Below are 12,145 nucleotides of genomic sequence, written 5' to 3' on the forward strand. Positions count from 1 at the left end.
CCGTGGATGTTTTGGCGGGAGATTGAGGAGATGAGGAGGAGGAGGAGGAGGAGGAGGAGGGTGAGCATGAAGGCCAACAAGTAAAGGGGAGGAGAAGTGAAGTGAAGTGGAGCATGTGATGGGCTGCTTCTGCTTGTGTGTGTCTTTCTGTGCACATGCAAGTCGAGCGTGCAGATTTGTCTCTAGCTTTTCTGATGCAACCTCTCCTGGGCTACTTGGGGACCGTGTGTGTGTGTGCGTGTGCGTTTTTTTTTTTTCTTTTTTTTCCCCGATTCATCCTCGCCTACCCTTCCTTCCTGTCCTCGCAGGAAACGAGAACCAATTGCTGCGCTGTTGCCACCGGAGAAGGGAGGGGAGGTTTGTTTTGCCTCGGCTTTTATTCCCGGTACCTCCCCGTCCGCAGTTACCGTAGAAACAAGAGCAACTCTGACTCTATTTCCATCCGCCGCTTCCGTCTCTCGATGATTTGCTTTTTCTTCTTTTTCAACAACACGGCAACCAACCTGCCGCCGCGAGCGGCCAATCAGGCGTCGGGGAAGAAGCGAGCGCTTGAAAGCGCGAGCGTATAAAAGCAGAGGCGCGCACGGCGAGCAACTTTGGAGAACACTTGACAGTTTGCGTAGCAAGAACATCCGCTTCAAAGCTCCCCCCCCCCAAAAAAAAACATGGAAGAAGAGCATTTTCCCCCCGATTTCAAGCTTCCGTCTCAAACCAAAGCAAGCGAGTCATCGCATCCGACACGCCCAAAATCTCATTGTGTCTTCCGGAAGGCCCGCTTGGGTGGAAGAAGCGCCCCACCCTCGTTAAACTCCAGCGGACGGGAACACTCGCCATAAAGCATTCGTTTGGTCCGCCCGCTCTAAAAGCCACTCGTCTGTCTTGTCGCTTTTCAGCCAGAAGCGTAAATTAGCCGTTTGTGCCCAGCGTGTGTCGGTAGCAAAGTTAAACAAAGCCGGCCGGGCGAAGATCGAAGGCTAAATAGTGTCATGACAAATTAGGTGTCAAAATATGAAACAATAGCAAAGGCAGCGGCGGCGGCGGCGGCGGCGGCAGGCATGGTAAACAAAGACACAAAAGTGCAAATGGCCGACTTGAACGCCGTGCAGGTGACAAGCTGTCAACGCGACACATGTTCTGTTTACAACTTTCTTCAACTATATGTCGATGTAGCCGCGAGCCATTTTTTCTCTCCGTATAGGATTTCATTTATTTCACGGGGCGTTAAAAGTGTGTGTGTGTGTGTCGTGTTCTGGGCTTGAAACGTTTTACCTTTGGATGAACCCCGAGTGAGCCTTCAAATCAGGAGGTGCTGACGGACGGAGCTTTTCAATCCGGTCCCGTGGTTGCCGCTCGCTTTTGGCACGGCTCAAACCATCCCAAATATGCCACGCAGGTGCAAATTGGAGAACGGCGCCATCGCCCTTTGTTTGGCGAGCCAAGAGCGACAAACAAAGGCCGGTCTTGACAAAATGGCGAGCGCTGCAGACCACGGCAAACGACAGACTTGGCCCAAACGGGAGCGTGCAAATTGGGGAGCTTTGACAAGAAAAACAAGAAAGTGATTTGCGTTGCAAATGCGCTTGCTTAACGGCCTGCCGCAACTTGCCTCTAAGTGATGAGTCCTTGGCGGATGCCGTAATGGACTCCAATTGAAATTGCCGGAGCTAATTAGTTATTGATAAGCGCCAGTGCAACTCGGAGAGGCAAAACAAGCGCTAATTACTTTTTGAAATGACCCCACCTATTCCGAGTGCGCAATTACGACATCAAACTGCGGATAAACACGCCGGCGCTCCGCTGGGATTATTACGCTTTGTTTTCCTTTCTTTTCATGAGCAAATAGAAGACTTTCTCAAACCATCTCAGCACCGTTTGTAAGCTTGGAGTCACTCGCACGCAGGCAAAGAGTGGACGGCGGAACCTGTTTGAACCCAGTTGCAAACCAAAACGGCAGCACCGACCGAATGGTTGCGTGTCCGTTTGATTGGCTGCGTGTTTGCGCGTGGACCGCTCCCTCCCATCTGCACTGGAGTAAATAAACATGGCTTCGACTCTATTTGCAGAAATACTGTAATTATCCTTCTTCGTTTAGCAAACGTTAGCAAACAACAATCGTGGGAGGAGGCGTAGCTGGAGCTCATTTGCATGCCTGCTGCTTTCCAAGTAACAATAGCAAACGTGTGCTCGTCATGAGCCGCCGAGGGGCCCTTTTAATATTGGATGGCCGATTATGCAGAATAACGGACACAATGTTGGATTTTTTCAGCACCGAAATATATTGTAAGAGACAAAAACAACAATTGGTCTCATTTTGGGCGTGGTCTCATTTTGCTCTATCACTATTTTGGTGGAGGGTGTAGTAGAGAGGGGGGGCAGTAGAGAGGGGGGGGGTGCACTCGGCTTAGCGTTGCTGTTTACCCGACAATAAACGACGGCTTTACACATTTTCCTTAGTTTCATGTTCCCATGTTTCTTCCTCTGTCACGACGCGTTCATCATGTTTGTGAACAGTCGCCGGCGCGCTGCGGCCACATGACTCTTTAGTATTGATATTATGAATCGTGTGCTGGCTAAAGGGTCCCGTCTGATTGATTGGGTTGGGTGGATAGTCATCGTCCCTCCATCGCCGATCGGCTTGCAATCAGCTGAGCGGCGAGCGAGCGAGCGAGTCCCATGCCTGATTGGGTTTGTGCGTGTTTTTCGCTCCTCCACGTGTCGCGTTGGAGCAAGCAGGGGGCGGGACCAAAACAAACCACCTGATTGGTCCGTGGCCTGTCACCAGCTTTTGGCGGCTAAAGAAGGAAAAGGGCTCTTAAAGGAACACGCACTTTGTTTTGATTTGAGCCTCCTGCAAACCCGACCGACCGACCGACCGACCGACCGCCGTACTTGGAAACACGAAGCACCGACTTACGCCTCCAACCTTTATTCAGTTCTCAGCTCATACTGTGCAGGTCAAACTTGGCCAGCTTTGAGCGATAAAACATTTGACCCTACTGATGGACTTTTCCTAAATTGACCAAAATGAACGAACCTATTTTCGTTGTATATGCAAAACACTGAATGGATCAACAAAAACATCATGTTGGCTAACTAAAGCTTCATGCTTTGGGCTAACGGGAATTAAGAGCTTTATTTGGGTCATCCTACATCTTCCAGCAACAGTCACACAGTTGCAGGCTAGCCATTGAAAACAATTCAAGAAATGGGTGCTGTTGCAAAGATGACTTTTTGGTGCCGCGTTATTCGAGTTCCTCAGAAGCAGTGTGTCCGTGCGTGATGGTGCTGATCGTGTAATGATGTGTTTTTCGAAAACATTCCCTGCAGCGTACCCCCCCAACCCCCCCGAGCACACTTGAACTGGAAGGCGTGTGCTATGTAAGCTCGGCGGGCGGAGTCACCAGGAAACTCGGGCAAAACACAAGCCGCGCGCCGCCTCTCAGCAAACACATCACGAGCCGCCGGCCGGGAAGCGAGCAGGGGAACTAACGAAGGCGCGTCTGTTTCGCAAACTAAAACCGAGCCTAGTTGTCAAGATACCACCCATTATAACGGGAATCGCTTTGACTGGCGGTGAGTTTCTTCCTTTTCTTCTTTCAATTGATGAAGATGAGGAGCTAGGCAGTGGGACGTTGCTGCTTGCTGGGCATGCCCGGGCAAAGAATGCGGGGTCCTCGGAGCGAGTGGCATTTTCAAATAAGCGCATGCATGTGTTGTTATGGACAATAACAGACTCCAGTGATTTTCTCCTGCACGGATATGCTCACCAAACGTCCTCCCGTTCTGCGAGGTCGTTTGTTTTTCTCATTCAAAGTTCTCAAGTGCGCTCGCTCGTTGCCTTCATGTCACGTCAGGACACTCGACGCGAACTTGACCTCTGTAGTCGGAACACATTTGTCTACTTTTCATGCATTAAGTTGTTCATCGTTTCAACGTGCAGGATTCATTTCCTAGATATAAAACTGATCAGAGCTGGAAAATCCAAGCGTTTTTCGTTGACTCGCCAATCAATCCCGGCTGGCCGGACCTGGATCGGATGCCCAACTTGGCGAATTTATAAAAGTTTCGCAAGTGTGGTTAGGTCAGCCGCGCACAATTGCGACTCCAACCAGTCGCGTTGTTGTTGTTGTTGTTTGTATGCAAGTTGCCGCAGCGCGCATGGAGAAGAGCTCAGCGCACAGATGGAGCGGCAGAGGGAGACACTCGCCGCTCCACTTTTGCCGTGGCTGGTCCTCGGGGGCCAAGCTTGTGAATTGTGACGATGCATCTGACACCAGATTGTGTTCAGCGTCGGCTTGGTGCCGTGTCCAACTGTAAGAAGCACGCACGCGTCATCAATGGGTGCTGTTGATTTTTCTTCCGGCTCCATAAGGTCAAAGATGGACACCCGCTCGCGTCTGCCCAGCCTGCCTATTTGTCAAAAATCAAGACAAACTGAACAAGATGACGCCAGCGAGGAAAAGAGCACTTGAACATTTATGGAGTGAAAGCCAGCATCTCCTTATGAGTCACATGGCGGCGGCGGCGGCGGTTGGAGCTGCACCTCTGCTTTCACCCGCACCCGCTGTCGTCTTTTGTGCGCTTGCCAGCCTGTTGGCGACCGCGAGGCGGAAGGGCCTTCTTCTTCTTCTTCTTCTTCTTGTCGTGCAGCTGCGCTCCTGTGCTCTGGGGCAGACCGCACGAGATGCTGCGTCATGCAGTATGTGCACCAATTGAAAGAATTTTCCATTTTTTAGCAGTCAGGATGTGCAAAGTTGACTTGTTGTTTACCCAGCTCTACATCATCACGCTACATCCCAATTCACTTTGATTCATCCAGCTCAGCGATCGGAAAGCCATTCTCGTTTCGATATCGAATAAAGGAAAATCCAAATGAATCCGGCGTGCCAGCGCAAAACAGGGGTGGGGTTTACTCGTGGTGAGCGGAGGCCCGAGTTAGCTTGCGCTAAAATCGGCGTGAACAGCTTGACGGAACGTTTGTGGCCATCCGCCCACGCCGGGTCTCCCCATAGATTCCTCCACACGGATGGAGACGAGCAATAGCGTTAGCCTCTTAGCGGGCTTTACGATGACTCAGGATCTCTTTCCATTCATCGTTGACACTCGGATCATTTTCCAACTGCCAGAGGGCAACGTTTTCACTGATGACGCACGCGCCCGCTAGTTTTCCTTTCCTTTTTTCGTTTCTCTTCAAAACAAATGCGAGCGCTGGCCTCGCTTTCCAAGAACACGCCGTTGGATTAAGTGGCGCTTTGTCCGCAGGGCCTTTTCCGCTGAGGCGTCCGATGGACGATGAGGAGGAGGACACGCTTCGGGGAACGCGCTTCAGGGACCTCAAGTACGACCAGCGGGCCGCGCCAATGGAATCTCGCCACAGGCCTGTCTCCCTCGCCCTACCGCTCGCGCCGGGCGTCCACGACAACAACAACGGCATCGGCGCGCTGGCGTGCGGCTTGCACCGCGGAGCCTTTCACGGTAAGGAGGGGGCCGGCCATGGGGCGCGCTCACTCACTCCCACTTTTTGTTCCCGTGCGACGGACGCTTAAGAATTTGCGCCGTGCTCGCTCGGCGTGGCCGGCCATAAATCCGCCAGTTGAACGGCATCCTAATCAAATCAGCGTGACGACAATGGAGTCGCCGGCGGGCGCGTGTTGTTTGTCGACTCGGCGTAACGCTGCGAGCGCCATTGTTTCAGCCCGTCTGGCCGCCGTTAGCCTCCCCGCCACCGTCCAAACCCGGACCCTTGGCCGTGTCCCGATTTCACGCTCGCTCGTTTGCCAGGCGTTCAGCACATGACGAGGGGAAACCCCCCCTGGAAATTCAGGCATGACCGCAGAAAGAGACGCTGGAGGCGACGGGTAAACCCGGCCGGCGACAAGAAAGCGAGTTCAGTGAGGCGTTAATGAGATGTTTTTCCTGCTGCTCTTTTCTTGCGCAAGGTCAAATGTTTCCATCCACCCAAGGAACCTGTTCTAAAGAGCAGAGCGGCGCAAACACAACAATTGGCTTCATGACCGAGCATTTCCAGAAGTGGCCTTTGACTTCTTCACATTTGGGACGCCTCAGTCTCAGTACGCCTGATGCTTTTCCTCCTAGGCAACGCCGCCTTGCGCTGGCGCTCCCCCGTGGAACTGGAGGACCGGGGAGCGAGGCCGGCCGCCGCCGCCACGGAACGCGAGCGGCGGAGGCGGCGGCGGCGGCCAGAGGAGGATGACCGGATGGCAGAGAGGCCCGGCCAGCGGGAGGCGGCACTGAGCGTGGAGAGGCAGATCGGACAGAAACTCCGGGAGATCGGAGACAAGTTCCAACAGGATCACATTGACGTGGTGAGTGAGTTCAGAGGCACAATACTAGATACCCCGGAGGGTGGGGGCAGGCTCTGTTACCGTACACACTCGGAAAGTTGCTTCATGCGCGTCTGGAGGAGGACGACTCGCGTTTTTATCTGCTGCCTTTTGTGCTCAGCCACGGTGGGGGGGGTTGAAGAAAGACAAAGAGCGATTGAGAGAGCAAATGGCAATTGTTTCTGCGCTCTTCTAAGAATAACCTCCCGCTCACGGTCAGCAACTTGACGACGACGGCGACGGGCCACAATAGCTCACGTGGTCTGGCGCTAATAAACGCAACGACTTGCTTCTTACTTGTTTTTGCGACCGACAGTTTTGGGATTTGGCAACTTGGATCCATTACTTTTGCCTGCAATAAATACAAAGAAATAAGTCAATCAATAAATCACACAGGAGCGCACAGTGTCCTCGGGGTTTAAAGCAGGGATGAGAGCCAAATCCGTTAAAAGTGCACTTCATCGGTACCGTCATTATTTATCGGGCCCGCAACTGGCTCAACTTTGGACACCCCCGAATTCAGCCTGTAGTGGCATTTTGGAAACGATTGTTTCAATCAACTCAGCAAAGTTGAATTAAGGTCAATTAGTGTCGCAATGGGCAGCGCCACTTGGGCGCGCATCAAATAGCTTTTGGCGGGCAGGCGGCTCGGCTCGGCTCGGCTCGGCTCAGCCCGGCCCCTTGATCTTAGCGAGCCAAGAGAGCAGAGCAAGCTGGCTTACGCAACGGGGCGCAACATTTTTAGATGAGTGAGATGAGAGCAGCCCGAACATTTGGTGTCTGCTGCAAATAGCAAAAACAACCAATGGCTGCCTCGAGAAAAAAAGGTCAAAGCCTGCTAACGGTTTCACCGCGTTTACTTTCAAACGGCCCGGCCCGCCCGTCAATCGAAAGGCGCCGGAGACTGGCTGGCGCTCATGTCAAGAAACCGGAGCGACTGGTTCCCACACGTGCGCAAACGTGGCAGGCACGTCCTCGTTTGTTTTTTCACAGCCAAAGCTTCTGGACCAAAATGTCTTTCTTCCCGGCAGCTCCTGCGGCAGCAGAGGCAAAACCTACCCGCCTGGATGCGGCTCACCATGGCCGTCTTTGGCTTCCTCTTCTTCCCCAGGCCGCCGGCAGCGGCGCCGCCGCCGCCGCCGCCGCCGCCGCGCCTGGTGCCCTGAGAGCGCAGATGAAGAGCCCCCCCCCCCGGGCCCGGCCGCCGCGCCACATCTTTCTTCCCCCGCCCCCCCCCACTGTCAAGGCAGCGGACTTGTTAGAGATGGCACTGCAAGATGGAACACGGGTTTCTGATTTTTGCTTTTTTTGTTTTGATGAAGAAGCGATTGGGAAGAAAAAAAACTCTGGTCACCGCTGGACGGAGGCTGATCCCCTCCCTCCCCTCCTATTTGCCCCTTTTTCTTGTTCAAGAAGAAGCCATTGAGTTTGAAGAGATATTTTGGAAATATGACTCGTCAGATGACCTATTTTGTACAGCTCTTGATTTTGTTCTCGGACGTGAACTGGGATGGTCGGCCCGGGCCGGGAATGCCTTACGATTGTCCCCCGCCGCCGCCGCCGCCGCATCGAGGGGAAAGAAAACTTGTTGGTTTTTTTTCTTTCTATTCCCCCCCCGCCCCCCCTGGCATCCAAGCACTCGGCTTCCCCTTGTTGCCGGCTCATTTGATGATGTCTCGCCATCCGAGCGTCATCCTACTTGAAGTTACCCGACGACGGCGGACATTTTGCGAATGTGCAGTCAGGGAATCACGTCAACAATCAGGACCGGCGGGAAGCTTTCGCCTCCCAAACCTCTCGGGACAATCTTTGGAGTGAGGCCACGAGCAATATTCTCTCGAAGCGCAACGCACCGATGGCTGATGTGGAAAACGGCAGTACCGAGCCCGACCTGCGGGCGGCGCTCTGCTTAATCTTCCGGAAACGTCTGACAATCAGGCAAAATGATGGCATCGGTAGACGTGGAGCCCGCTTTGACCCCACCACTCTTTTTTTTTTTGGAGCCAATTTGCCGACACTGATGATTTGCGTTGATTGTTATCATACTTGACTGTCTGATGCTTTTTTTTTTTCTTCCGATATTTTCTTTTCTGAGACCTCCGCGTTTGGTTCTCAGAGATCCTCGCCGTTTGTTTCCTGCAAACACCGAACGCTGAGCCAATTTGTTCTCGACGCCGTCTTTCCCGTTAGCCTGGCTTAACGCGATGTCGGCTTTCTCTCCTCGACCTCCCGGGATTCATTTCGTTTATTTATTTCCTTATTTATTTACCGTGCACATTTGCTAGCGTACAGGCGCTAGTTTGGCGCCGTTGACGCGTATCGAGTTTGGCCAGGAGGGACGCGAGCGGCCATTTTGAAAAATTCCTCACAGGGCTGTATGAATTGACGACACGACGAACCTTTCGACTTTATCCTCATGACGTGAAAAACTTGAAGTGTCATTTTTCTTATGGCAATATGACCTCATTTTTCGACTATTTTGTCATTCTTCCACAATTGCAACCTGTAATGATCTTGTTTTGCTAATAATAATTTGAAAAAAAACAATCTCTCGATCGCGTCGCAAAATGGCCGCCCCCGAACGAAAGCCATGTGCCTGGCGCGCGCCGAGCGAGGGCAACTCAACGGACAATCCAAATGTTACGAAAACGTGCCTTGCGTGCGTGCGGGCTCGCCCCACCCAACCAACGCACGAGGCGCGGCGCCACTTTTTTTTTCCCCCCCCGCCACACTTTTGGACTCTTTGCTGTCAACACGCACTGTACAAACAAACAAACTGTTGTTGTAATGTTTTTTCTTTTTTTTTTTTTCTACTGCCGTGCTGAACTTCCTACTCTGATTTTGTAAGACGCTGGACGGGGAGGAATGAGTCACCACCGGTGCCCAGTATTATCTATCTATCTATCTATCTATCACATAGTCTTTCTTTCAATGGAGCCTGGGGTGTCCGTCCTCTTTTTATATTCCGACAGCATCCAAACTGCTGTCGAGTGCTGATTATTATTTCCCCCCCCCCCCCCCCCCTCCTTTTATACAAGTTGGATACGAATTTGACACCATTTCTATTGAGGCTTTTTCAATTTTTCTAACCTGAATAGAACCAACCGAGCCACTCTGATGCTGTTTTTTTTTTGTTTTTTTTTCTACGATGGCTTTTTTGTTTTTTTTAAATATATGAAAACATTTTGGCTAAGTCTACCGCGTCACTCTCAGTTCAAGGGCTTTTTTCAATCGATGTAAATGGAGAAAACAAACAAAAAAAATGCATGTGCGACATTCCTGATTATAAGAAGAAAGAAAAAAGAATCTGTATCATAAAAGGTTTTTTGAATGTAATTTAGCGAAGGCCATGTGATCTCTGTCCATACATGAACTGAACAGTGGAGCCTCTTTTTTTTTTTTTTTTTTTTTTTCTGGCTTGTTTGTGTGCAAGTGTATTCTTTTTTGAATTTTTGGAAAAAAAACCTGGGGTGGGAGGGAGGCTGTTCCAAAATGGTCTCAATGATTTCACACTGTCGGACATTTTGCAAGGCCCGGTCCAGATGTAGCAGTTTGTTGTTTGCTTGGCGCGTCGTCGGCCGGCGCGTTGTCTTTGGGACAAAGCGGGCGAGGTGGCTTGGCTCTTTGTTTTCTAGTGCAATATGCTGTACATAAGAGCTCATCCTTTCTTCTCTTGTTCCGTGGGTACTTTTTGCTGTTTTCTTTTGTCCCTTTTTTTTTTTTTTTTCATTAAAACTTTATGGACAACTCAAAGTGGAGCCTCCTTTGTTTTTCTTCCGTAAATAGGACAACATGTGACCCGCTGGGACATGTTGTAGCTCAAACGTAGAGAGCGGAAGATGCATCGGTTGTATTTGATTGACACTTGTCATTGCGTGCTCAATTTTTTGGGGCAGGGGGGGGACATCATTCAAATTTGCCAGGGTCTCTTGCGTGTTAAATTTACAAGCCATATTTCTTTTCACTTCAACGGTGTCACGACTCGTAACGCTAACGCTAACATCTCCACAAAGTCCGATTCGGCCCCACAATGGAGCTGCTGTGAGTCTCTGCCTGGAGCACAAGAGAAAGCTTTGTCCCCTGAGATCACTGCTAAATGCACACAAGTATGCAATTGTGTGTGTGTGTGTGTGTGTCCTGAGGGAGGAAAAAAAAAACAGTGGTGGGGAGTAGCCAGCTTGTGCTTGGCTCAGCGCTTTTTCACACACTGCCTCAACAAAGGCGTGTGTGTTCTCCCTCCACTCATGGGGGCGACGCCCTCGTGATAGGCCGCCCGCTCTCTATCTTCTCCGCTCCTCCATTTTTTGTCGTCCAACGTAGCTCACGCTCGGTCCCTCCGCGTCGCGTTGTGTCGTGTGCAACCTGACAGGCGTGCCAGACGTGGCAAGTCATGCCATTCTTGTGTTTTTTTTCCCAATTGGGCCAACATCTATTTATTGGAGGACATCATGTCATGGAAAAAAAATGGAAGCGATAATCTACACTTGCAGGAGGTGCATCCTGACAGGAAGTGAGGCCAAGGTTTTTCGCCACCCTCACTTCCTGTCTCCCTCTCCGCCACCAAATACAGACATCTTAGCTGTTAACATGCTAGCATCTCGCTCCTCTTCCCAAATGATCATTCAGATTGCTTGTTAGCAATGTGCACTGACACGCATGATTGCTTTCATTTGATTTACAAAGCTCATTATTCACCGGCGCCATGCGCCAATTAGCGTCATTTCAATCTCCGTGTTGCGTCACCGAACGCTGATGTCACCGCTTGTCATGTCACGAGACACGCGCTCGTAAATAAATAACCTGCCCAACCCGACTGCACGTATCATTTGTGCAGTGAGAGCAGGACGGTGGTACCTTGGATCAATGACAGCGAGTCATGAATGACCTACCTTTGCCACCTCTGACCGCGGCTGCAAATGAGCCTCCAAGCTAGCATCACATTTTGGAGTTAGCGTACACCATGACTATTCTCGTCCCCGTTGACCCGTCGTGGCGCTCGTGCGCTCGGCCAGTTGCCACCACCCCCTCGCATTGTTTTCACGTGTTAATGCGGCCGTCCCCGTTGCGCTAAAAATAGCCCCTGCGATCTGTTGTGGACCAGCAGCTGGCCAAAAACAATATTTGGACATGGCAGCAGATGTCCGCAAACAAGTGCACTCGGATGAGGCCTGCCGGGAAACTTTTTGGGGGGCTGCATTGACAAAAAACAGGGGTTATTGTTCATGTTATGGCCATCCTATTTTTCCACCCGTCCCAACAACATTGTGACTCAAGCGTGCATTGTCAGGTGAGCAATTAAAGGCACGTGATCCCCCCCCCCGTCACCTTGTTTTGCGTGACATAAATGCACCAAAAATAAGCTTGTTTTTGCGCTCGGCAGAAAACAGAACCGGACAGACCGGTAGCGGAACGAGCGTGCCGTCATGGAGGCCACTTTGCTTTGTTACCCCGGCGACACGCTACTGACGCACGCCGCACGTGACCAAGGCCTTTCTGAGGTCATTCGGTCACGGTCGAGGTCACGTGTTGCAGAGATGCAAGCGTTAGCATCAATGCTAGCATTACTGAGTTGTTTTAAAGTAAACAAAAGCACAGAACCGAACGCCGCTTCGGCGCTTCTTGCTGCCAAACGACGACTTGTTGCTGCCGCGTTGAAAACAATGTTTCTTTTTCATGCCTTTGTCCAAAACAAGGGTGGATATCCTGTTTTTCCTGAGCCCACACGTCCCAAAATAGCTTAGCGGCGTGCCAGGCGAGGTTATCTGCGCTCTTGTTTTCGTTGCTAGCAGAGCCATAGCTTG

The 12,145-nt window shown here is 51.4% G+C and overlaps 1 protein-coding gene across 2 annotated transcripts in view; it reads left to right on the plus strand.

The window, feature by feature from the left end:
* bmf2 (BCL2 modifying factor 2) overlaps nucleotides 1-10,097 on the plus strand; it is a 24,548-nt gene extending 14,451 nt beyond the window's left edge. Inside the window, exons 1-4 of one of the 2 annotated variants that reach the window (XM_061269611.1) lie at nucleotides 3,360-3,573; nucleotides 5,263-5,475; nucleotides 6,097-6,326; nucleotides 7,376-10,097. In XM_061269611.1, coding sequence (XP_061125595.1) covers nucleotides 5,286-5,475; nucleotides 6,097-6,326; nucleotides 7,376-7,510 — 555 coding nt within the window. In that variant the 5' untranslated portion in view covers nucleotides 3,360-3,573; nucleotides 5,263-5,285 and the 3' untranslated portion in view covers nucleotides 7,511-10,097. Of the gene's footprint in view, nucleotides 1-3,359; nucleotides 3,574-5,262; nucleotides 5,476-6,096; nucleotides 6,327-7,375 lie in introns of those variants that run through there. The other variant, XM_061269612.1, reaches the window with a different exon arrangement.
* Nucleotides 10,098-12,145: the final 2,048 nt, after the last annotated feature.

The sequence above is a fragment of the Syngnathus typhle genome, linkage group LG22, assembly GCF_033458585.1.
Source record: "Syngnathus typhle isolate RoL2023-S1 ecotype Sweden linkage group LG22, RoL_Styp_1.0, whole genome shotgun sequence".
In the NCBI taxonomy this organism is placed as follows: domain Eukaryota; kingdom Metazoa; phylum Chordata; class Actinopteri; order Syngnathiformes; family Syngnathidae; genus Syngnathus; species Syngnathus typhle.